The sequence below is a fragment of the Miscanthus floridulus genome, chromosome 2, assembly GCF_019320115.1.
Source record: "Miscanthus floridulus cultivar M001 chromosome 2, ASM1932011v1, whole genome shotgun sequence".
Lineage (NCBI taxonomy): Eukaryota > Viridiplantae > Streptophyta > Magnoliopsida > Poales > Poaceae > Miscanthus > Miscanthus floridulus.
The window spans coordinates 121,598,190-121,624,294 of NC_089581.1; the positions used below are offsets into that span (position 1 = coordinate 121,598,190).

At 44.2% G+C, this 26,105-nt stretch overlaps 2 protein-coding genes and 1 pseudogene across 2 annotated transcripts; 2 read left to right on the forward strand and 1 right to left on the reverse strand.

Annotated features, from left to right (window-relative positions):
• Positions 1–2,209: 2,209 nt before the first annotated feature.
• On the forward strand, positions 2,210–6,051 carry LOC136528825 (EID1-like F-box protein 1). Its single transcript, XM_066521818.1, has 3 exons — positions 2,210–2,374; positions 3,509–4,338; positions 5,693–6,051. The coding sequence occupies exon 2, from the start codon at positions 3,570–3,572 to the stop codon at positions 4,320–4,322; it is 753 nt and encodes a 250-aa protein (XP_066377915.1). The 5' UTR covers positions 2,210–2,374; positions 3,509–3,569; the 3' UTR covers positions 4,323–4,338; positions 5,693–6,051.
• Positions 6,052–8,300: 2,249 nt separating this feature from the next.
• Positions 8,301–14,838, forward strand: LOC136539520 (pathogenesis-related protein PRB1-3-like; annotated as a pseudogene).
• A 3,110-nt stretch (positions 14,839–17,948) lies between these two features.
• Positions 17,949–24,716, reverse strand: LOC136528833 (chaperone protein ClpB2, chloroplastic-like). Its single transcript, XM_066521830.1, has 10 exons — positions 24,175–24,716; positions 23,095–23,313; positions 22,623–22,860; positions 22,124–22,319; positions 21,988–22,042; positions 21,094–21,244; positions 20,111–20,419; positions 19,715–19,980; positions 18,704–19,630; positions 17,949–18,563 (listed from the first exon to the last, which is right to left on the reverse strand). Exons 1-10 carry the CDS (start codon positions 24,433–24,435, stop codon positions 18,240–18,242), a joined length of 2,946 nt encoding a protein of 981 aa, XP_066377927.1. The 5' UTR covers positions 24,436–24,716; the 3' UTR covers positions 17,949–18,239.
• Positions 24,717–26,105: the final 1,389 nt, after the last annotated feature.

Genomic DNA, 26,105 nt, shown 5'->3' on the forward strand with positions numbered 1-26,105 from the left:
AGTTTATCCTTGTTGAGAGCTCTTAGTGAGTAGTGACATAACCTCTTGTGTGACTAGAGATCATAGCAACTAGAATTATTGGGTAGGTGGCATGCAACCCTTGTAGAGTTAGAGCAAGTTTGCATTTCGCTATTTAGTTTACTAACAAATTGCTCTAGTGGAATTGTAGAGTTTTAAATAGGCTATTCACCCCCTCTAGCCATATTAGGACCTTTCAATAGTGACTACTCTAGTGAGGTAGGTGGCTTCCTCCTCCTCCTAGATCTGCTCGTTAGGATTCTGGCAAGCTCTCCCTCTATCTTCCCAAACTCCAGCGGCTTTAAAAGGAAAGGGGTTTGGTGAGGAAGGCTAGCGGGCAGTTTGGGAGCCCTGGCGGCGGTGGAGGTGGCCAAGCTAGGTTAGGGCATGGGCGCCATGGTCGTAGCATCAGAGGCAGGGGAGGGGAAGAAGGTGGCACCGGGGGTGAGATACGGTTTCATCAGAGCTCCACGGCCACGCCCATGGTCATAGGGCTCCGACAAAACCCTAGCTCACCACGACGGGGTGGTGGGCGGCGGCGTGGGCGAGGAGGAGCACAAGCCTGCTTGTGGATGGCATGAGGAACATGAAAGCTCTGGACACAAATGACAGGAGGAAGAAGAAAGCACAACTGCCGTTAGATGTAGATCCATGAACCAGTCCATGGGCACTTTGTCTACATGACCCATTTTTCTAGGACATTGGGGAAGAGCTTATTGACGCCATAATGCAGGTCTGAAAGGGCGTGTTAAGGGAGTGTGTGTATCACAAAAGATGAGAAATAAATGTGTTTCTCGCTTCCCCAACAATGTGGCTCAAACACTTTTTTTGAAACAGGTGGTTCAAACACTTAAATAGGCAAGGAGCTGCTCCATTTTTCCCCACCCCTAGCCAAAATTTTTGAGTAATGCTAAACATGAATCAGGTGTTTATTCAACTCCAACACCTGACTCCCTCTTCTGCGAGGCGCTCGTGACTCTCTCCTCCCCGACACGCACGTTCTCAGCGCTCCTCCCCACGTGGCTCCTCCCTCTCTCTCTCTCCTCTGACGGTGACAGTGGGTTTCGATGGTGCCGGCGTCAATAAGGTAGGCTGGTCCCCCACCTCCTCCTCTTCCTATAGAGTAGACGCCTGAGATTTGGGTGACGCTTAGGCGACACTCTGGCCAGCACGCGACCCGCGACCCACTCGCAGGTGGCTCCTCCCTGTCTCCCCTCCGGTGGCAGATCCTCCCCAACACGCCCGATGCGCACATGCTCCTCCCCATGTGGCTCCTCCCTATGTCCCCTTCGATGGAGACAGCGGGTTCCAGTGGCATTGAGGTAGGCGGTTCCTCATCCATTGCCCGCCCCAAATGTGAATATGAAGAACTATTGAAATAGGGGAGATGCTATATTCCAGGCGCCTAAAAAAATTAGTTTCTTTTAGGCGACGCAATGTTCAAATGTGAATAGGAAGAACTACTGAAATAGGGGAGATGCTATATTCCAGGCGCCTGAAATAGGGTGGGCAATCTATGCTGCTTGTATGTTTTCCATGTGTTAGTTTGATCAGTTCACTTTCCTGTGGTGAGATTTGTACCAACAAGTGTGTCCCTTCTCCCTTTGAGCCAACTAGACGAAGAGGGATTCTGCCAACATGTGGCGTATGTGTTGTGCCCTAGATGCATGGGACGAACTTCAAAATTATCTTATCTACATAATCAAATCTCTACTTGAGCGGTTAGGCTACATAGAGTCCGGTGGTTGTGATGCATTTAGGGGTCATCGTGGATGGAACCCTGAGCCAGACAGCTTTCACCGGGCAACAAATCCGACCTTAGGTAGCCAAAATCTATTGCCTGAGAATACTATGTTTGCGTGATGTCAAACCAAATTAGTCCTTATATTACACCAGTTGCAACGCTTGTGTCTGTTGAACGTTCACATTGGATCCGTGTGAAGCACCACGAGAAATTAATAGCTTTTATATATAGCCATATCTTTACGTCGATGGTTGCAGCTTATTTACGCAAGCGATGTTTGCATCCGCCAAATGCCTGTGCTGGATACGTGTTAAGGGAGTGCGGAGAAATAAATGTGTATCCTTCCCCAACGATATGGCACAAACATGTTTTTTTTATAAACTGGTGGCTCAAACACTTAAATAGGCAAGGAGCTTCTCCATTTTCCCCCTCCCCTAACTAAATTTTTTTAGTAATGCTAAACACCAATCGGGTGTTTTATCCAACTCCAACACCCGACTCCCTTCTCCCCGACGCGCACGTGACTCCTCCCTGACGCGCAGGCTCTCGGCGCTCCTCCCTCTCTCCCCTCCGATGGCGGCAGCGGGTTCCGGCGGTGCCGACGTCGACAAGGTAGGCCGGTCCCCCCTTCCTCCTCCTCCTCCTCCTCTTGGATCTTTGCCCGTCATCTTCTTCCCCAGCTCCGGCGCGACGGCTAGGGTTCCGGCGAGCCTCTTCCTCTCTTTCTTCTCCAACTCAGACTGGTATAGAAGGGCCGACCGAGGAGAGGCGGTTGGCGAACCAGGCGGTGAGAATGGTGGCTGGGCGGTTTAGGGGCCCTGGTGGTGGTAGCAGCGGACGGATACGGGGGCGCCATGGCCGGAGTTCGGAGCACGGCGTTGCTGGCGAACATGACCATGGCGAAGCTCCGCCAAGAGGGGGGAGGGGAAGAAGGCGACCGCTGCGGGCTCTTTGGTTCGCTGGAGCTCCGGCGATCCCTAGAGCCCGTGGAGGGGCGGTGGTTGTCAACCGTGGTGACGAGGAGGAGAAGGGCAGGGTGCTCGACAGTGATGGAGAGGAGAAAGAAGAGAGTTGTGAGCCGATAGATGACCAAATCAGGGTCCAGAAATCATATGTTTTGGGCCTTAAAACAGCCGAGCGCTCCCTACAGATTTCCGGCTGCTCCCTAGACAGGCTCAAAATTTTCCGCCTGTTCCGTTCATCTCTCCTTGTCCTTCGTACCCCGCCCGTCCCGTTCACCCCTCTCTCGCTCGCTCTCGGCCTTCCTTTCCTGGCGGCGACGCCTGGGCGTGCGAGCGCCGTCGCCCTTTGCCAGTTCTTCGTTGGCCCTTTCGCCGGTGATTGGCGCCGCGTCTTATTCGGCCCTTTCGCGCCGGGGACTAGCGCCCACCAGGTACGCTCGCCCCTTCTCTTCCTTCCCGCTGTTCGAAACCCAGCTCACAACATCTATCTAATGTATGCTACTCCTATTCGGATCTGACCCAATTACATGTATACACATGTATTATGGATACTAACTTCAATTTCTTCCGCAAAAAATGTATCGGGTTATATGTGCGCACCATGTCATACGCTGGGTCCGCCCCTGCGAGCAGCAGCGAAACTGAAACATATCGAAATTGATATTTTGGTACACTAGTTGATTTACTAGTTTAATTATCTTTTGATTGTTAGTTTCAATGTTTGGTTAATCCATTATCCATGATAAATAGCATCTCATCAAACGGTGGTGCTGAACTGCTGCAGGAGCAGGATTGAAGGGGATATATAGAGTTGGGCACAGTTGACCTGATCGCCTGAGACTGAAATGTCATTGGTGGTGAAGCGGTACCGATGTACGCACTCTGCGAGCTGTGCTTGCCTCAAGGGCCATGTCAGGGAGGATGCAATGTATCTGGTGTTCAAACACATGAATTGGAACCCGAAGATGATTGCTATCTTATCCAGCGTATGTAAGTGGTTTGATGAATTTGCCAAGAGGGTGCTCTGGAAGGAATTCTGCAATGCCAGGGCACCAAAGATGATGAAGGATTTGCACTCTGATGGAAGCCATATTGTTGATGGCAACTGGAAGGCCCTAGGGAAGCTTCTTATCTATTGCGCAGGGTGCCCTAGTGGAGACCTGTTTAGTAATATCCATGACCCAGTCCCAGGGCACTTTGTCTACAGGACCCGTTTTTCTAGGACATTGGGGAAGAGCTTATTGGCGCCGCAGTGCAGGTCTGATGCGTTGTATGTCTCAGAGTCTTGTGAACATCTTGACCAGGGTGAGGAAGGTGACTTGGGCCTCTTCCGGGGTATCTTCAAGTCGTTTGCTGCATCGAAGATGAAGAAGATGTTGATTGAGAGGCAGGCAAACTTCCATCCGAATAAGATGTGTCCTTATTGTAAAACAAAGCTATGGAACTTGATGCAAGCAGACATGATCCCAAGTAGTGCTGCTGTGAGATTGGGTGCAGAAGATGGTTCTGTTGAGTACTATGTATGCCTTAATGGACACATCCTTGGTTCATGCATTCTGATACCCATCTCCGATTCTGAGGATACAAAGGAAGATTGATCAAGACTTGAATTAGGTATTTGCATACTTATGCTTTCTTTTCTTTAACACGTTCATGTTTGCTTTTTTCAGTTTTAGTCTATGGCCAGTCATTGTAATTCGCTCCCACTTGGTGTCAGTTTTAGTTAATTTTGATAGTTAGAACCTAAAAAACCTTTCTATAAACTTAAGTAATTTCTGAGGATTTTGTGCACGTTTTTTTTTTTGGTTGCTGTCTTATAGTTAACACATGTTGTTCTCTCCCACTTGGTGTCAGTTTTAGTTAATCTAGATAATAGAGCCTACAATACTGTGAGGATATTTATTTCAATTAAGCATTGCTTGTTGGCAAACACAGATCACCTTCAAGCAAAATAAACACAAAAAACTTGCATATGCCTATAGTGTTGTACTTATATGTTCAAGGTTTAATAGATTAAACTAATGAGTCAATATATTGATCCTGAGTATACTGATTAAAGCATCTGAGTTCATGCTGAAATCATTGCCATGCATGACAGAGTGCTTGCTTTGAACGGCAGAGTGCTTTTAAGGTGCCTGCAACTGTAACATTCATGCATTAGCATTATCCTTTGCTTTTTATCTACCGTTGATACTTCAAACTTTCGATTCCGAAATTTCCCTTAGGAGATTATTGACAACCAATGCTTTTATTCAGTAGACCATCCATTTGAGTTTTACAGTTGGCCCCTGATAAACTAGCCGGTAATCATATAAAAAAGGTAGATCAACAGTAGGTGTTTGTGTTATGACTTGATCCCCTGTTGTTAATTTCTGGTATTCAGTTAACAATCTTTAGTTCCTCTTATTATACTCCGGTCTTTCTTATGCGAATTTTACATCTTGGTATTGGGTTAACAATCTACCAGCTTACTGTTGTATGGTAGAAGTAGAAGATATCTTTCTTTTTCTCCATAGGTCACACCAGATGCCTCAAAATATATATTAAATTTGATATCCTGATTATATAGAGTAACATGGTAATTATTACCAAAGCATTTGTCAGTTTGTGTTATGCTTTCATGGAATATGATGATTTAAGATGGTTCATTGCAATACCATACTACTTATTGTGAACTTGTGATTGTTCATGCATTAGAGAACTGCATTTATTCTTTGCTCAATATTTTTAAGTGGATGATAAGTGGCGTAACAAGTCGACTACTTAGAGAAATTAACCTGTGGAATCAAGAGAAATAGTTGTAACTTCATTGCAGGTCAAAAACCTTATTGGCAATGATAAATATAGTTTAGCAAGTGGCCAATTGGAACATGTATTTGTTCTTTTCCCTGTATGAAAATTTTCCGATAATGAAAATTTTCTTTCCCATGATACTAAGTTATGCTAAACTGGGTCCTTTTTGTGACAGGTTGCTGTGTCAAAATCGTGTGCTTTTGACTAGGGCGTGAGCAGCGATAAGGACGAGCCCTGTAGTCGCCGTTGTACTTAACTGTAACTGTAGTACCAGTGTTCTCTTTGGGGGTGGGGGTTGACAGATTCTCGTAGTTGCTTGTAGCAGTAGAAAAAGAAGAGGTTGCTGTATCGTGTTTGCTGTGCCTGTATTTATGAATGCCTCGTTACAGGTATATTTGCAGTGCACCTTCATATTGCATTTGTTACCGGTATGTGTAATGCATGTACCTTGAAATGTACATACTTTTCTTGTATCCAGTACAGCCTGTTGTGCTCTGAACCTGTGGTTGTGCTCACACTGGTATCATATACAAAGTCTCAGGTTCGTTTTGTGGTTTGGTTACAGCACTGATTGAGCTGCAGGGGCCAGGGGGTCCATACTGTTCTGTTGTAGCATCAACTGCTGGGAGGCGAAGGATGGAAGGTGTGCGTGGCAGGTGAAAGAGCTTTAATTGGGCTAGCGGCTGCTTTAGGCCCAATCCCATGGACCTAGGATTTCTTTCTTATGGGCTGCTGCTGCCCGTGCCAGTTTGCAACTTGCTTTGGCTTCTGAGCATTACTTCATTCTACTTTGGGCATCGTTTCTTTTAAAGTAGGTCTATGCAGCTTGGGCATAACAAAATGGAAGAAAGAAATGCCCCTGGGATCCTTAATGGGCGTGTTCGGCTGTTCACTTGCACAGTAGCTTTCGGATTATTTTGGATGATTCAATAGTGTTATAAGCTGAAATAAGATGAGAAGTGAACAGTGGAACACGCTGATTCCATTTTCACGCTGATTCCATTTTGTTGTTCCATCTTGCGCCAAAAATTTTCCCACTCATCTCGCCCATAGTGGCATCATCGTGTCATCTGCCTGCCCCACTCTGCCTCGCTACCAGTGGTCGATCCCTGCCACGCCCCTACCCCTGCCGTGCCTCGTCCCCTGCCACGCCGCATTCCCCGCAGGGCCCCACTATGCCTTGCCCATCACGCCTGCGACGTTCATCGCACCACCATCACCACCACCCTGGCGCCACCAGGAGAAGGTTGCTGCCGGATGTCCAGGCGCTAGTGGTACCGTATTGTGCTTGTGCATAGGTTCATTAAGCAGTGTCCGTACTTAGACCAACTACTTTGTGCCAACTTAAACTTTGTTTATTCCCGAGTTTAGCTATAAGCTTGGACTTATCTTCAAGCAGACAAATAATTGTGGTGGCACATTCCAAGCACCTTCTCGTTTTTGTGTCAACGTCCTTTTCAGTATGCCTTAGCAGCCCCTTGATGGCGAGAGGACAAGCAATTAGGGTTGTTCAAAAAAGAAATTATATATATATATATATATATATATATATATATATATATATATATATATATATATATATATATATATATATATATATATTGCGTGTACTGAGTCGTGTCATATGCTAGTAGAACTTTGTTTACTATCAAACCGTCTGCGATAAGGCTATGTAATATCAGTACTGATGTGAAAGGAAACTTGGTTTTGCAACACTTGTCCTTAAAAAGTAAGTTAATTTAAAGATCAGCTACTAATAGTCTACTACTTGACCAATGTCTATCTCAAAATACTCCCTCCAATCAACATATGAATAACTAGAAAGTTACTATTACTATATACTCCCTCATTTCTAAATTATAAGTCGCTTTAACTTTTTTTGGCATATCCATTTTGCTATGTATCTAGATATAATAATATGTCTAGATACATAGCAAAGTAGATGAATAAAAAAAGTCAAAGTTACTTATAATTTGGAACTGAGGGAGTATGTAATAAGCTAAATGTCAATATCCTGTCAAGAGTTTGGCTAACTTATAGTCAAAGTTGTATTTTGACTTTTGAGCTAGAAAATTTAGGTCCCATTTAGCACAGCTTTTCCAATAGGTTTATGAGCTGTTTGAAGTTGGTTTTTGCCAAACAGATTAAAATAAAATAGCTCCTCAAGTGGAGCTCCGTAAAACCTGCTCTTACACAGATGAGTGCTGGATGAAGCTCAAAATACTAGCTACCCTCAGGTCTCTCTCTTCTATCTACCATGAGAAGTTTTATGTACCAAACACTTTTTCAAAACAGCTTTAGTGAAGCAAAAAAAAAAAAAAAAAAAAAAAAGAAAGAAAAAAGAAAAACCGCTCCACCAAGCAAAGCTATAACCAAATGAATCCTTAGAGTATACACCTAAAGTCAGTGAAATGTGCAAATTGCTAGTACTTCATTTTATTGACTTCTAATGGATATATGCTGGTTTCATGCGTAGTTCAGATAATATACCTGGATCTGCTAGATGATGACACATCCAAGAAGTTGCATCGCACAACGCGGTATTTTTTTAGGAAAAAAAACAAACTTTTATTTGGGTCTCTGTAAGGCACAACGAGGTAAGAAAATATTCCTTTGTGATTAATTAAGCCCAATTAAGCTCCATTTTACGCTGGAAAAACCCTTATCTCCATTTTGCACACGGTTATACACTCCTTCCACACTCACTTTGGGTCTTTGGCTATAAAAACCCGGCAACTCGAGTTAGCTTTCTCTCATCCCGCAAGATCGATCGAGAAGCAAACATGGCGTTTCCGAAGCATTATAGTCTAGTAGCTGCCTTCGCTGTGGCCATGGCGATACTGGCCATTGTTAGTTGATCTCCACCACGGCCTATTGGGTCCTTGCCTCTGCTCCCTGATCGGGGGAGCCCAACCCTAACTGGTTGGTGGGCCCCTGTCGCACAACACATATATATAGAGGAGTGGGGAACTGTGCTCGAGTCACGAGGTTGAACGGAGCCGCTACCCACCTACAGAGAAAACCCTAAACCGATCCTAAAGACGTGCTGACGGCGACGAGATGTGCCCCACCAAGCTCACCGTCGCGCCTGCAGGGTTCTACCGTTCCACTGCAACACCACCGACGTCTTCTACACCGTTACAGCGGCGTCTACCCGCTGCAGTGCTACTGTCCCAGGCGAGTGGAGAAGCCCTAAAGGAAGAGATCGTCCCCAGATCTATGGTTACACACAGAGGTACACATTTATGATTCTAACAATGGTACCAGAGCTAGGTTGCCTCTGTGTAACCCTAACCCTAACCGGGTAAAAGAAAAGGGAAAGGACCGGGGGTGGCGGACGTCACTGGAACCCCGGTCACCACCGCCACCGCATGGGGAAAGAAGCCACACCGTTCGACGGCGCACGGCAAAGAACAGAAAAGATCAAATCCAGTTCGGATCTAACAAGAAAGAGGGTTCTTCCCAACTCTAACCCTAACTCGCGTGAGAAAGAAGAAGAGTGGGTTCGGATTTGGCCGAACCCTAAGACCTAACCCTAGATCCCCTTTTTCGGGTGAACAAGCGAAAAGAAAAAGAACAAAGAAAAGGGGTCGGCACACAAACCCTAACCCCAATCGGTCAAACAAAGAAAAGCAAACAAGATCTAGATCCGATTGGGGAAGAAGAAGAGAAAAGAACAAGGGTTGGAACCCTAACCCTAACCCTAGTTTCCCATTTGGATGAACTCCGAAAAGAAAAGGAAGAACAATACAAATCCGAAGGGGGAAGGGGTGGATCTACCTCGCCGTGCATCGGGATGTCCCTTCGCCGATGCGGGAGAAGAAGCCAAGTCGGGGAAGCTGGCTCGCCGGGCTCGGCCAAGGAAGGGTCGCGGCCAGGCCGCTCAACGGCGGCGTGCTCACCCGTTGGGGAGCACGCGCGCCGGCGAGGGGGCCAGCGACGGTGCCATGGTCGCTCCACCGCCTTGCTCGCTCTCGCTCGGTTTCATCACTGCGGCTGAGAGAGGAGTGGAGAGCAGCGAAGAGAAGGCGAAGAGAGAGAGAGAGAGAGCGACAAAAGGAATGAGCTAGGGTTTTTCGGGCACCGGCCGCGGCGTCGGTTTTTATACCGAGCGAAACACGCGGGTCGCCATCCGATGCTGGATAAACGGCTGAGATAGAGCGGGCCAGTTTTGGCCCAGGCGGGGCGCGCAGCCGAGCGGGTTCGCTGGCCCAGGCCCAGGTTGCGGCCTGAGTGCCGGCACCGCGCGCGGAGAGTAGATGGGCTAGGCCGTTTTGCTGGCTAGGCTGAATGTACAGTACTGAATTGAAGCAGTTTCTGTTTTTCCTTTTTCCAGTAAATGTTTATTTCCTGGAAATTGGTTAATGGCTTAAAGAAAATAGAAAAAGTAATTTTTCCCAGTGGGTAAAATTTAAGAAATTGAGAAATAATTTTCTGCTGCTAAAGAAAAGTATATTCTCTAGTGATTTTGAACCGACGTGATATTTAACCGGAGAAAAGGAAAGTTTTTTCAGTAAATGTTTATTTTCTGGAAATTGATTAATGGATTAAAGAAAATAGAAAAAGTAATTTTCCCTGTGGGTAAAATTCAAGAAAAAAGAGAGTTTTTCCACAGTCAAAGAAAAGTTGTTTATACTCCAGTTATTTTGAACCAATATGGTATTTAATTAGAGAAAAAGAGATTTTTTCCGCTGCTAAAGAAAAAGTTGATTCTCCAGTTATTTTGAACCAATGTGGTATTTAATAGAAGAAAAGAGATTTGACATGATTATGATGTTGTTATTTTTTGACCAACGTTGTTAATAACAATATCATAATTTTAATGATTTATGCATTAATTCTATTTCTGCCCAACGGTGATGTAGAATTAGTGTATAAGAACGGATGTTAATTTTAATGATTTATGCATTAATTCTATTTCTGCCCAACGGTGATGTAGAATTAGTGTGTAAGAACAGTTGTAAAAGTTAAAGATTTATGCATTAGTTCTATTTCTGCCCAACGGTGATGTAGAATTAGTGTATAAGAATAATTGTATATTTTGATTTTGACCAACGTTGGAATCAAGGCATGCAAATGGTGTTATTTTATGTTAAGAAAAGTTTTGACCTAGTTTTCATCTTGTCTAAGGTGGACTGGGTAGTCACCTCACTGTGTTCCACTGAGTTTGTGGCACCAGTGAGGGCGACAAAAGAGAATGATGCCACTTGGGCAACTAAAGAGAGGGATTTTGAATCCCAAAAGATAGTCCTATGCCCTTGAGCATAGGAAGTGTATCACTGCCAACAAGAAATATTTGGTTGTGATAAAGAACACGATTGACCCTATAATTGTGGGCTCAATCCCAGAGTGTGACACGGTCACCGAGTACCTCGATAGAATAAAGAGTCAGTTCACTGGCTCTTCAAAGATATATGTTACCCAGCTGATAAAGCAGCTGGTAACAGAGTGTTACTCTGGAAATGGTGGCATAAGAGAGCTCACGATGCGTTGTCGAAATTATGGCACTGTCGTTTAGGCCATATTTCGAGGGGGAGAATAGAAAGACAAGTTAAGAATGATATTCTTCCTCCATTAGAGCTCTCAGATTAAGAACAATGCAGGGAATGCATAAAAGAAAAGTATGTAAAGAAGATTAAGAAAGATGCCAAACGAAATATAGGAATTTTATAGATTATTCACATAGATATCTGTGGTCAGTTTCCTATAAAGAGTATGGATGGAAATGATTCGTTCATAACATTCACAGATGATTACTCCTATTATGTCTACATTTATCCAATAAAAAAAAGAACAGAAGCATTGGATAAATGTAGATATTTAAGGCAAAAGTTGAAATCCAACGCAATTTAAAGAGAAAGATAGTCATGTCTGACCGTGGGGGGTACTACGGTCGGCATACCCTAAAAGAATGGCATAGTAGCTCAGTATTCTACACCGGGCGAACCTCAGCAGAATAGAGTAACTAAAAGAATTAATCGTACCCTGATGGATATGGTGGGCAGTATGATAAGTTACTCCACCTTATAGTTGAGCCTTTGAATGGAGGCGTTAAAAACCCCATTCATATTCTTAAAAGAGTACCAAGTAAGTCGGTGCCCAAAACGCCGTATGAGTTGTGGACAGAAAGAGTACCCTCACTAAACCACTTGCGTGTGTGTGGGAGAGCCCTGCTGAGACTAAAGTATTTAACCCAAATATTAGGAAGTTATATCCCAAAACAGTAAGTTGCCATTTGTTTGGCTATATAGAAAAGTCAAAAGGTTTTCGTTTCTACTGTCCAGAGAGACACACAAAGTTTGTGAAAACGAGACATGCTGTTTTCCTAGAGGATGAAAAGATAAGGGGGAGCATGGTAGCTCGAGAAATTGACCTTGAAGTGAAGCGGGTGTATGCGCCCACTCCAATGATTCATGAGCCAATTTTCTCACTACATGCTGTCGCTGCACCGACAGTGTAAGATACTGTGGTGCCTGCACCTGTTGTTATCCCACCTGTGGCAACAATGAATGACGATGAGAAACCTGTTCTTCAGGATTCTATAGAACCTATTGCCACATATGAGGGGGAGCAACAACAGCCTCAAACAGTAGATGTGCCAAATGTGGAGGCCCCTAGAAGGTCTCAAAGAGTTAGAAAATCAGCTATTTCTGCTGATTATGAAGTGTATAACACTAAGGAATTTCAAATGGAGGTTGATCCCACCTCATTTGAAGAAGCCATGAGAAGTGATTATTCATCAAAGTGGCTTGAGGCCATGGAGATAAATTGAAATCGATGAATACCAATAAAGTTTAGGATTTGGAAATAATTCCTAAAGGAGCCAAAACAGTAGGCTGTAAATGGGTCTACAAAATAAAGCTTGACTCTCAAGAGAATATAGAGAGATATAAAGCGTGACTTGTGACAAAAGGCTTTATTCAAAGAGAAGAAATTGATTACAATGGGACCTTTTCTCTAGTCTCATGTAAAGTTTCATTTGGAATCATAATAGCATTAGTGGCACATTACGATTTAGAATTACATCATATGGATGTAAAGACGATATTTCTCAACAGAGACTTAGAGGAAAATATTTACATGGCACAACCGAAAGGTTTAGTCATGAAAGAAAAAGAACGAATGGGATGCCGCCTAAAGAAATCCATTTATGGATTAAAACAAGCTTCAAGACAGTGATACTTGAAGTTTGATCAGACAATAAGGCACTTTGGGTTTTAAAGAAAATGTAGAGGATAATTGTGTCTATACAAAGTTTAAGAATGGAAAGTTTATCTTTCTTGTCCTGTATATGGATGATATCTTACTTGCTAGTAGTGATGTCAGTCTACAACTGAAGACAAAGAAGTTTTGTCCTCAAAATTTTGATATGAAAGATTTTGGTGAAGCCTCGTTCGTTCTAGGGATCGAGATTCACCAAGATAGAAGAAAAAGGTATAAGAACTATCACAAAAGGCATATATGGAAAAGATCTTAAAGAAATTCAGTATGCACAAATGTAGTCCCTCACCTGCTTATATAGTCAAAGGCGACAGATATGGGAACTTTCAATGCTACAGGAACCAATATGAGCTCAATCAAATGAAAGTGGTTCCATATGCTTCAGCTGTCGGAAGCTTGCAACATGCTCAAGTATGTACGCAACCTGACTTGTCATTTGTTACTGGATTTTTACTTGGCAGATTCTAGAGCAATTCTGGAACAGAATACTGAAATTGATAAAGAAAGTCTTGCGTTATTTGAAAGGAATGAAATGCCTCATGATGACGTATAGAAGATCTGATTGACTCTACATAGTGGGATATTCAGATTCTGATTATGCGAGAGTGAATATATATCCAGACGTGGATTTTCTATCATCTCGCAAAGAGGAGCTACTTCATGGAAAAGCTCAAAGCAAACTGTCACTACATCGTCCACAATGTATGACAGTTTGTAGTGTGTTATGAGGCAATGGGCAGGTGAACTGACTAAAGAAGTTCATATCCGGTTTGAAGGTGGTTGACGACATCTATATACCACTTAAGTTATACTACGATTATAATCTAGCAGTACAGTATGCTCACAACATAAGTCAAGTGGTGCTGCCAAACACATTGACATAGAGTATTATGTTGTGATAGATAAAGTTCGGGATAAAGTCATAAGTCTTGAGCATATAAGTACAGAAAAGATGCTCGTGGATCCGCTTATAAAAGACTTACCACCCAATATGTTCAGAGAACATGTAGCTAGCATGAGTTTAAAGGAAAGCCTAAAATTCCTGGATAAAAGAAGACCCAAAGATTAGTATCTATTTCAGAACAGAGTAGTGTGTTGCAGCTGTTAAATCTATCGGCAATGGACCGGGACGATGAGACATGCTCTATGCGCTAATCTGTAATGGAATGAACAAAAGTAAATGATATGAAATTGAAAAATGGAATGAGATTAAGGGGGAGAATGTTAGTTGATCTCCACCAATAGACCCAACGGCCTATTAGGCCCTTGCCTCTGCTCCCTGATCAGGGGAGCCCAACCCTAACTGGTTGGTGGGCCCCTGTCGCACAGCACATATATATAGAGTGGGGAACTGGGCTCGGGTCACGAGGTTGAACGGAGCCGCTACCCACCTACAGAGAAAACCCTAAACCGATCCTAAATACGTGCTGACGGCGACGGGATGTGCCCCACCAAGCTCACCGTCGCGCCTGTAGGGTTCCACCGTTCCACTGCAGCACCACCGACGTCTTCTACACCGTTACAACGGCGTCTACCCGCTGCGGTGCTACTGTCCCAGATAAATGGAGAAGTCCTAAAGGAAGAGATCGTCCCCGGATCTACGGTTACGTACACATTTATGTAACAGCCATCGCAAGCATCACCACCTCAGCGCAGAACACGCCGCAGGACTTCGTGGACCTGCACAACCGCGCGCGCGCCGCGGACGGCGTGGGTCCGGTGGCGTGGGACGCCAAGGTGGCCAAGTACGCGCAGGACTACGCCGCGAAGCGCGCCGGCGACTGCAAGCTGGTGCACTCCGGCGGGCCGTTCGGGGAGAACATCTTCTGGGGCTCCGCGGGGCAGGCGTGGAGCGCCGACGACGCGGTCAAGTCGTGGGTGGCCGGACGAGAAGAACTACCACCTGAGCAGCAACAGCTGCGACCCCGGCAAGGTGTGCGGGCACTACACGCAGGTGGTGTGGCGCGAGTCCACCCGCATCGGCTGCGCGCGCGTCGTCTGCGCCGCCAACCGCGGCGTCTTCATCGTCTGTAGCTACGACCCCCGGGCAACTTCAACGGCGAGCGCCCGTTCCTCACCCTTGATGGCGCTGCCAAGTAGCTAGACTCCGTGCACGTACGCAAACTCTACCAGCTCCGCCAATGCCTCCGGTCGCACGTACGTACACTCACTGGTCGTGGTAGCATTTGTACGTGTACCCCTATTTGTATGTGGCCGCGTTTGTGATGTTTGTGTAATAAAATGCTAATGCTTTGCACGTTATATATGTATATGCAACTTAATTTTGCATACTTAGTGTTGGGCATGTTTTTGCTCAACGAGCACAACCTACATTAGCAATTGTAAATAAACTTTGGTGTAATGACATCTATCTAGATTGCCAGCAGATGAAAGGATGGCAGATCGAGGTTGGGAAAGTGAGAAGGGACATGTTGTTTTTAAGTGCCATAGATCTAACCTAAACAATGCTCTTATCTCCGTAGCACCAACTCAGATTGAGCATTATTAGCACTCATATGACGCTTAGCAAGTTAGCGTGCGTCTGGTTTGGAGACAGTTAAAAATGGGATGGACCCATTCTTGATTTTAAGGATGAGATAGTCCTATTTTAGTGTTTGGTTGGGAGAATATGCAGCCTGTTCGGCTGGTGCTAATACGATCGTGGATTATATTACTGCTGGCTGGTTTGATGTGAGAGAAAAATACTGTTCTAGCTGAAAATTTACGATCGTTTACGACCAAGCAAACAGGCTGATGATTGTCCTTTTGTGTTTGGTTTAAGAACATTAGATGCGAGATGAGTATTGCTAACAAATAGGACCCATATGTTAGCCTGTTACTTTTAACTTATCTTCCCATTGATGAATTCAACGCGGACGAAAAAAATGCCCATCGTGCCGCTCCCCTCTCTCCATCGATAAGCACTTCAACCCGCCGCGATGCCAACTTGCGCCCTAGCCCGCTAGTATCTTAGTCTCCACCTCTCTCAGTGGCCCTGATCCCACTGGTTCTCCAAGCCCACGTGTGTATTCCTCGCCCTAGCCCGCTGGTGCCCCTCAATCTTCGCCTCTCTCTTAGTGGCCCTCACCCCACTAGTTCTCCAAGCCCACGTGTGTATTCCTCCTCATTGGTGTAGCTGGGATTCGTATCCCTAATCCCCGGCCTCGGCGCTCAATGGTGCAACTCACCTTTGCTCTAGCGAGCGTGGCTTGCCAACGTGCCTCTTCCTCCTCGCTGGCCATCAACCACTCCGTGTGCATGTGTAAAGGCTTCCTTGTCGACCTCTTCCTCCACGAGCATCTCATCTTCTTCCCTAGCCTCTTCTTCCTCACCAACGACATGTGCTTTCGTTTCCTCTCCTAACCTCTTCTTCCTCACTCACATTCACTAGTAGAGAAACGAGCTATACTTCCGGTTCTCAACCCCCCTCCTTTAGTCCCGGTTTCTCACCCGGGACTAAAGATCCACCTTTAGTCCCGGTTGGTAATACCAACCGGGGTTAAAGAGGCCTCCCGGCCTGACCACGTGGGCCGGCCCTTTAGTCCCGGTTGGTATTACCAACCGGGACTAAATATTTTCTTTTTTTTTCTTTTCTTTTGTTTCTATTTTCTTTTTCTATTTTTTCTATTTTCAATTGATGATTCGTTCGCATTCTACGCTGCTAGCGGGACTTTCAATTTTCATTCGCATTCTACGTTGCTATCGGGACTTTCAATTTTTTTCTTTTTTTTGTTTCTATTTTCAATTGATGATTCGTTTTGGCTTTCGAATACGCATTCTACGCTGCTAGAATATACGTATTCTACACGTTTATAATGTACGAAGGACTTTTAGTCAAGGATGCAGCGGTACGATCTTATAGAACAGATCCTGTTCAAGTAAGATCGTGGTGCATGGCTCCAGAGCTGAGCTTTTAAGTTAGCTTTCATCCTTTTGAGCAAGCGAGGTGGTGCTAATAGGTGGGATTGGCCAGCAATTCCAGCATATTGTGTACTGGGCCGCTCCATTCTGGTATATGCTCTCTCCTATGTGTGGGCTTCAGGTCGAGCCAGCCCATCAAGGCTCCTGTAAACGCCCGGGACTAAAAGACCTTTAGTCCCGTCTGATAATACCAGCCGGGACTAAAGGTATACCTTTAGTCCCGGCTCGTAATACCAGCCGGGACTAATTGCTACTTCCTAGTACAAACTGTAACCGGGACTAAAGCACAGCAACAAACTGTAACCGGCTCATAATACCAAGCACAAGTACGTCTCGATCGCCATCATGCATGCGTCGTCACTCTTCGTTTCTTATTGCTACTTCCTAGTACAAACTGTAACTGGGACTAAAGCACGACAACAAATGCAAGCAGGGGACAGCACCCTGTCAGTGTCAGCTCAAAAGACTGTCTGTTACAGTTTCAAGCTTTAGTTCCGGTTGGAGACAGCAACCGAGACTAAAGGTCACTTTCTAGTCCCGGACGGAGCCTCCAGCCGGGAGTAGACTTTTACTCCCGGTTGGAGGGACCAACCGGGAGTAAAAATTAACCTTTAGTCCCGGTTGGTAGCTCTAACCGGGACTAAAGGTCCCCTGCAGCAAATGTCTGCCGCAGTAGCCGTTGGGCAGGGACCTTTAGTCCCGGTTGGATCTACAAACCGGGACTAAAGGTCTCTCTAGTTTCGGGCGCGAAAAATATCGGGACTAAAGCCAAATTTCGAGGTGGAATCAAAAGTCGTTTTTCTACTGGTGATTGTGTCCAAGGGGCATTCGCACAATTTAAAAGGAAGGACTCTCTCACATCTAGAGGGTATATTCCCTTCTGGAAATGGTTCTATTCCATTCGTCAACATCAAATTGGAGCTCACCTCATCCCATTTCCCACCATCCTACCAACCAAACACACGGTTAAAGCTTGATCCCGAGGATATACACAAGTTGTCGATGCTTTATCTTCATTTTAATTAACATTTATAGGAAATTGCCTACAGTTACTTAATTTTCAGTAGCTGACTGCATGGTTGATCCTTAGCTTAATTAAGACACTTGCTTTGTTTCCTTTATCTATTACCGACCAACAAGAAGCTACCTACATGCTCAAGCACAATTTGATAGCCGCTGGGGCAACGTGACCAGTATCATGAGTACATGCACCATGAGGATTGACCTGACACCTCAACTACTCCTACGAGTGAGTCATCTTTGACCATGATTTTGACTTATACGAGAGGTGCAAACAAGGCTGTCTCATCGAGGAAACTACCCTTTTTTTTATACAATAGGAAACTAGCTTTCAATAATCAACAAGACGGTAGGGATCGATCTGGCTAGCGGGATGAGACATAATCACAGTTAGACAGAGCTAGAAGGCATTCCAATCCTATTCCAAATCAACACAAAGTGAGATTTTGTGGATTAAGACATCTTTCTTCTAATTCCTATTAAGATATTCTTCTACCAGTTTGTCAACCTTATATGTACATTTTATTGCTCACGATCTGTAAAACTGCAACCGTACTCCATCACACAGCCGGCAAGAACTTCTCGCCTTCAGCAGCGGTCTTCGATTGCTCACCCACTTTCCGGAAAACAAGCTTCTGCTGCGGAAGCTGGCCATTTGAGGGCACCGTAACCTGGGTGTCCACAAAGATGCTGTCCTCGTCCTTGAAATCACCTCTGAGGATGCCCTTTGCGAGTTCGTTCTCCACGTACTGTTGAATCACTCTCTTCACCGGCCTTGCACCATAGTTTGGGTCATACCCCAGGCTTCCCAAGAATTCAATGGCACCAGGTGAGACTTCGAGCTTGATTTTGCGGTCTGCGATCCTCTTCTGTACTCTTGCAAGCTGCATCGCAGGAAGTACAAGAACAAATATGTCAGTATATGATAGGTGGCATGCTGAATAAAGATCATAATTCATAACTGACATCTCATGTCATACTGATAGTTTGTGAATGCAAAATGCTGCAAAGTACAAAGTGTTACCTGTAACTTGACAATGCTGTTGATCTGTTCTCTCTCGAGAGGCTTGAAAACAATATACTCATCTACACGATTCATGAACTCTGGACGGAATACAGATCTTGCAGCATCCATCACCCTCCTTTTTATGTTCTCATAGGCTGAATCAGATGATCCAACTTCTTCATCCATGTTTAGTATATACTGTGACCCAACGTTGGACGTCATGATAATTATGGTGTTGGTGAAGCTCACTTTCCTGCCTTGAGAGTCAGTAACCCTACCATCGTCCAATATTTGAAGGAAGACATTAAAGACATCTGAATGAGCTTTCTCAATCTCATCAAACAAGACAACAGAATATGGCCTACGACGAACAGCTTCTGTTAGTTGACCACCCTCTTCATACCCAACATAACCTGGTGGAGCACCAATCAATCTTGAGACTGAATGCTTCTCCATGTACTCACTCATGTCAATCCTGACAACAGCTTCCTCAGTGTTGAACATAAAAGCAGCAAGGGCTTTCGCCAACTCTGTTTTGCCAACTCCTGTAGGTCCCATAAACATGAAACTGGCAATAGGACGGTTTGGGTCAGATAATCCAGCTCTGGATCTCTGAATGGCCTCTGCAACTGCTTTTACAGCAGGATCCTGACCGACAACTCGCTTGTGCAGCTCTTCCTCCAGATACAGCAACTTCTCCCTGTCAGATTGCTTTAGTTTGGAAACTGGAATGCCTGTCCACCTGCTCACTATTTCTGCAATATCATCTTGGGTCACCTCTTCCCTTAGCATGGATTTCCCAGAACTCTGATATTCATCAAGCTCCTTCTCTGTCGTTTGAAGCTGGCGATGCAAGGCATTCAGACTGCCGTATTTCAGTTCAGCAGCACGGTTAAGATCGTACTCACGTTCTGCCTGCTGTATCTCCACATTTACCCTGTCAATCTGTAGCAACAGGTAAATTTAAGTCAATTGTCTCAACCAACTCTGTTGATATATTCATAGTCATTGTGGAAAGGTAAACCTTACCTCTTCTTTGACAGATTGAATTTTAGTCATCACTGATTTCTCATGCTCCCACTGCTCAGTCAATTGACGTTGTTTATCCTTCAAGAGTGATAATTCTGCTTCAAGACGGGATAATCTGTCCTTTGATGCTTTGTCTGTATCATTTGTAAGTGAGAGACGCTCCATTTCAAGCTTCAGGACAGCACGATCAATCTCATCCAGAGCAGTAGGTTTTGATGTTATCTCCATTTTTAACTTGGCAGCTGATTCATCAACCAGATCAATTGCTGCAACAAAGCATAACCTCTCATTAGAAAGACCACATAAGATCTTACAGTAGTGGCTTTAATAATATCTCCTCATCATCTAGCAGGTTAGTAGCTTCAATTAAGAATGGCAATGAGTCAAATAAACCACCTTTGTCAGGCAAGAATCGTCCACTGATATAACGGTCAGAAAGAACAGCTGCAGCCACAAGGGCACTGTCAGATATTCGTACACCATGGTGCAATTCATATCTCTCTCTTAGTCCTCGGAGTATTGAAATTGTATCTTCAACTGAAGGCTGATCAACATAAACTTGTTGGAAGCGCCTCTCTAGTGCTGGATCTTTCTCAATATATTTGCGGTATTCATCAAGGGTTGTTGCACCAATACACCGTAGCTCTCCTCTCCCAAGCATTGGTTTGAGAAGATTACCAGCATCCATTGCACCATTAGTGGCACCTGGAATAAGATGAACATTCATACATCCATAAATTTCCTAACAGTGGACAGGTCTTCTATTGTTCATGACAATAGTAGTAAAATTCACACCAAACTTTGACAGGCAGTTTCATATTAAGATCTGCCACGAATTCATCAGACTTCTACATGGTTTGGCCTCAAGCATCAATTTCATTTTCATCATAAAACAGCAGAAAAAACAGGGGGAAACATTGAGTGACATGACTTTGCATTGAATATGCTTCTTCTATCCACCCAGTGCAACCTATAAGTAAAATATAGAGAACCATGTTTGAATCTAATCCTGAATAACAAAACTAAAAAAGCAAAATATGTAGTCTCTCACCATGAAGTGTTATTTATTTTCAAAAACCCTGAAGTGTTATAAGAGGCTCAAATGCCAGCCCAAAGTGGGATCACCACAAGTTCAACAGTTAGTGTGAGATATGCATGGGCTTATGCAAACAACATGACTATAGTCCAGGTTTAAATAAAAGCAGAGATGGTTTCCAATAGTGGGGCCCATACAAGATCATCAAAGGAACTTTCACATGCACGCAATTTTTCAAGAAATGAAGTGCTACCAAATAAAACGGTTTGAACTAAAATAAATTAATGACAAGGATTAAAACATCGAATAGTCAGGGAAACAGCAGAGCATCCTGCATAGTTACCTGCTCCAACAACTGTGTGAATCTCATCAATGAAAAGAACGGTCTGCCCATCAGAATCCGTAACTTCTTTGAGAACAGCCTTGAGTCTATCCTCAAATTCTCCACGATATTTTGCACCAGCAATCAATGCACCCATATCAAGTGCAATTAGCTGTTTAAAAGAAAGTTAAGAAACAGTAGAATAGAGAGTTAAAAAGTGAACTGTGAAAATGTTAAAAAAGTATCCAAATAAGCCGAGAAGGCCTGGTTTCCCTAATAAACTAGGCCAATTATATTCTTCTTAATTGAAAGGCAGAGCTCCAGCCATTATGTTTCAAAAAAAAATCCAATAAGGCACAGTGGTCACAATTTAAATAATGCTTCCAATATTGGTAGACAATGCAGTAAAGCAAAAAATAAATAAAAACCTCTAAACCAGCATCTAACTGGTTAGTAATAGTTCAATACTTTGGAAACTGATTAAAATCAACTATAGACATATCATAAAAAACGATATATCATATCAAAGAGGTAGCTATGTCCAGATATTCCAATCTATATCTGAACGTCAACTACAAAGTATACTAATGGACATCAAACATTACCAAAATACTTATACAACTTAAAGGACAAAGAAATAGAACAGGTGGTAGAATTAATTTTCAAAATCTATGTTCAGATGAACTACTTTAACATTAATATAAGTTGCAACATAAAAAAATGCTCAAGGACAACTGAAGATTTTAACTTATATAAACGTCTAATTGAGGGCCAACATGGCATGTACTCTACTCTAGAACTATGACAAAATATCATGATACATGTGGAACAAATTCTTCAATAATTTAGCAAAGAATCCAAAATCTGCTTGACCCTGAAGAACATAAATACATAATACATGAACAAATAACTTACTCGACGGTTTGTCAGAGCTTGTGGCACATCTCCTTGAACAATCCTCTGAGCTAGCCTAAACAAGAAACAAAAATCAAGTTCAGGGACCTATTTTGATAATCAGTGATATGTTGTGCAAAAAGCACTGTTTACCAACCCTTCAGCTATAGCCGTTTTTCCTACACCAGGTTCACCAATCACAACTGGATTGTTCTTTGTTCTTCGTGATAAAATCTGTATACATCTTCGAATCTCATCATCTCTTCCAACAACTGGATCAAGCTTCCCTTGACGTGCCATAGCTGTCAGGTCCTTTCCATACTTCTCCAAAGCTTCGTACTTACCCTCAGGATCTATTGAAAATACATAACTTTAGTTTTTCATGTCAAAATATCTACTATTGTATCAGAGGGAAACAGGAGCTCAAGGTGCAAATTTTTGTATCTACTCACGTATTATGCATGAAAAAAGTGACGTCTACTTCAGCACATGTTGCATTACTTGGCATTTTCTTTATGCAATTTATGGGAAAATAGGTTACATCATGCAAGCTTATTGGGGCACAAACAGAGGAAAAGGATAAAAGTTGCAAGCATCTTAATGTCAGTATTGCAATCTTTCCAAAACTAGGGGAAAAAAGAAAAGAAATCCTGTACCTTGATCAATTACATTTTGCTTCCCTCTGATCGATTCAATGGCTGATTTCAAGGTCTTCACAGTAACCTGAAAATCCTTGAACAGCTGTTTCCCAAACCGCTTATCTTCAGCGAAGCCAAGGACTAGATGTTCAACTGAGACATATGAATCGCCGTACTCTTTCTTAAAGTCCCTTGCTCTTTGTATCAGAGCTTCCAAGTCACGCCCCAACATGGATCCAGGTTCTTCACCTAATACCTGAATCATTGAACAGAACATAAGAAAACTATGACTGGAAGATATATTTTTTGTTCCAATGAAAAGCAACATACAGAAAAATATTGAAGAATGTTGAGTTTATTGAAGTGGAAAAATGCATTTTCAGTTCTCTCATGTATTATTCCTAGTTCATAATAGTAAGATGCCTTGTTCTTGCTAAGGCAAACTGCATGTGAATATCAACAGAATCAGAGTGTGTTGAGGATGAAGCACCTTAGGTTGCCTCTGGATGAACTTCTCCGTGGCATCGAGAAGCCTTGTATTGTCAACTCCCACCTTAGAAAAGATGCGTCGGGCTAGGCCATTCCGTTGCTCCAGCAGGGATTTCATCAGATGTTCTGTCTCCACAATCTGGTGTTTACTCTCCTTTGCCACCTCAGGGGATGAGACAATTCCTTGCCACGCCATCTCAGTGAACTCTTGTTGTGTAATCTGCCAGCGGGATAGGTGACGAGGAGTGAGGTATATATGGAAACTGCACAATTTTCCTGGCTCTGTATATAAGTAGTGCAAATGCTATGAAAAATACTTTTTTCTTTAATGAAAAATGAGGACGTAAAGAAATGCATCGATTGTTGTAGAAGTATTAGAGCAAATACAATAATGGGCTTATAGCCAAGAGAAGATACGAGAGAGACGAGAGCTTGGCTCCCATGTAAGCACCAAGCTGGCACGAAAACATAGGTATTAGTGGGTCCAAGTAAAGTGTTGTGAGGAGAAATAGAAGAGTGATACTTTTTAAAGACAAATAGGAGACACTATGGGGGTGTTTGGTTCTTTAGTCGCTCCTAAAATTTATGTCACATCGAATGTTCTAATAAGGAGCATTAAATATAAATTAATTACAAAACCAATTACATAGATGGAGGCTAATTTTCGAGACGAATTTTTAAGCCTAATTAATCTGTTATTAGCACATGTTTACTGTAGCACCAAGTTGTCAATCATGGGCTAATTAGGCTTAAAAGATTCTGTCTCGCAAATTAGTCGCAAGTTATGCAATTAGTTTCGTAATTAGTCTATATTTAATACTCCATGTGTCCAAACATTCAATGTGAGAGGAATTTTAGGAGTTCCCAGAACCAAACAGCCCCTATATATCTTGGCTCTTATAACGTATCTTCTAGCCAGATAACTTGGCTCTATTATTGATCTTGCTCTTACATGTACACAGCAACTGTGACATAGGAATTGAAAAACAAACATGCCTGTATCTTTTTTTTTTATGAAAAGAAAGAAAAAGAAATGCGCAAAATCGGACCGAAAAGGAAGGCGAGGAAAACGGGTCGGTACCCTGCCGTCCCGGCTGGTGGCGTTGCAGCGCACGGAGAGCGGCGTCCGGCGGGGCCTCCCCCCAACCACCGGAGCCAGCAACCCGCCCCTTCCTCCTCTCGTCGTCGTCCTTAGCGCCGCCTTACCCCTCACAGCACCCACCCTCGCCGCGCCCCACGCCGCGGCTACGACCGGCGTCGGCGCGGCCGCGGCCGCGGCGTGGGCGGAGGCGGAGGGAAGGAAGGAGAGTACGTCGGCGGACAGCAGCGGCGCGGCGGCCATGGTGGGGCGCTGCGGTGGCGGCGGCGGCACAGACAGTCCCGATGGTTTATCAGAAGCTAGGAGGAGCAATTCAGACTGGAATGGAACTCTGGAATCTGGATTGGATGGTTTATCAGAAGAATGGTGTGGTATTATGGTAAGAACAGAAGGGCGCGGCGGGGCGGGACGAAGCGTGTATAAATCGGTGGCGGCGTGGAGGGTGGAGACAAAGGCAAGCGGAGGAGGTTCTGGGAGGTTCAGGTGCCAACGAGCACTCCGTGGAGAAGGGGAGGAAGACGATAGGGAATGGAAAGGAAGGTCTGGAAGGGAAGGGGTGGGGCGCGTGTGCTCTGCTAGCGCGCCGCCGTCGGATCTCGCGCTGGGCGGCCGGGATCTGCGCCGATGCGCTCGGGTGGGTGAGTTGGTCCAGTCGCGCTCGCGCCGGCTCCGTCTGCTCTGTGCTGTGTGCTCTCGCGGCCTCCTTTTGTGTTCCCTTTTGCAAGTCATATTTCTGCGTTTTCTAGCCACAAACAAACAAAAAAGCAGCATTATGCTAAAAAAAAAGCAGCGCATGCATTGCACGCTATTTACTTCTTGTAGTAGTACGCGGTAGTGCAGTACTATACACGCTGCCGGACACCGTAGCAGACTATTGACTTTGTAGACATATACCCTCAAATTATGCATTCACTTACGATTGCATTGTAATTTTATCCGGTGTATAAAAAGCCGGTTACAGTGAAGTTTTAATCCTATTCAATAAACAAGTGTTTGATTTGGGGACATGCTAGCGTAGGATGGCTTCACCTCTAGTTTGATTCTGCATCCGGGACATGTTTGGTTGACATCTAAAATTTACCGTACCACAGATTTGGCAAGCCAAAAGTTGAGTAAAAATATGGCCATAGATTTGGAGCTTGATAAGTTTTGGTAGCAAACAAAATACTAATCAAAATCATAGCTTGCCAAATCATCTGACATGGCAAATTTGGGAAGCAATCCAATCAATACTCTCCCTTGGTTGAGAGGAATGAATTCATTCTCGTTTTTTATTTGGTGGGGTGATAAAAATAACTGAGATAGTGCAAAAAAATAACTGAGATGGAGAGAGTATTGACATCGGTAGTCACAGAGAACTATAGACCCCATTGGGCAGCCTCACATCAACGTATCTTCCTCCTCCCGAATCCTCCATTCATTAATGATACCCACCTTGTTGGCATGCACACTGAGTCGCCCACACTGGCCTCCCCAAGCATCATTGTCCGCTCAAGTTCCCCCTAAATAGTGCTTGCCTATCCACCCCACCCGCCCAACAAGCCCACTGTGCCACCGTAGCGCGCCACCCCTTCCGAGCCCACCTGAGCCCCCCTGGCCACATACGCCTCACGCTACGTCGTGCGCCTTGTGGCCGCCACCTGCTACTAAGTACATTGTACCATCCTAGTTGTCATACAGGAGACTTGCAAGCAATGAAAGTAAAGCAAGTAAGAAAAAGACAAAAGAGAACCAAACTTTTCTCGTGGTCTCAAGATGTTGTCACAATCCTCTAATCCACATTAGAGCACCTAGGTCAAAGAGACCTGGTTACGCTCCGCTTCACTAGTGAAAACCTGTTCGCCACTCCAGCAAGGTGGGTTTCAATACCATGTACAAACTTCTTAGATCCTCCTCACAATAGTCCCATAGAG

Excerpts from the sequence above, each read along its gene's own strand:
- LOC136528833 (XM_066521830.1), bottom strand. The coding sequence starts at position 24,435 with ATGGCCGCCGCGCCGCTGCTGTCCGCCGACGTACTCTCCTTCCTTCCC. Across the intron at positions 22,320-22,622 it reads GCAAAATGTAATTGATCAAG|ATCCTGAGGGTAAGTACGAA; the intron begins GTACAGGATTTC and ends TATTTTCAATAG. Across the intron at positions 18,564-18,703 it reads ACAGCATTGTCAAGTTACAG|CTTGCAAGAGTACAGAAGAG; the intron begins GTAACACTTTGT and ends CCTGCGATGCAG.
- LOC136528825 (XM_066521818.1), top strand. The coding sequence starts at position 3,570 with ATGTCATTGGTGGTGAAGCGGTACCGATGTACGCACTCTGCGAGCTGT.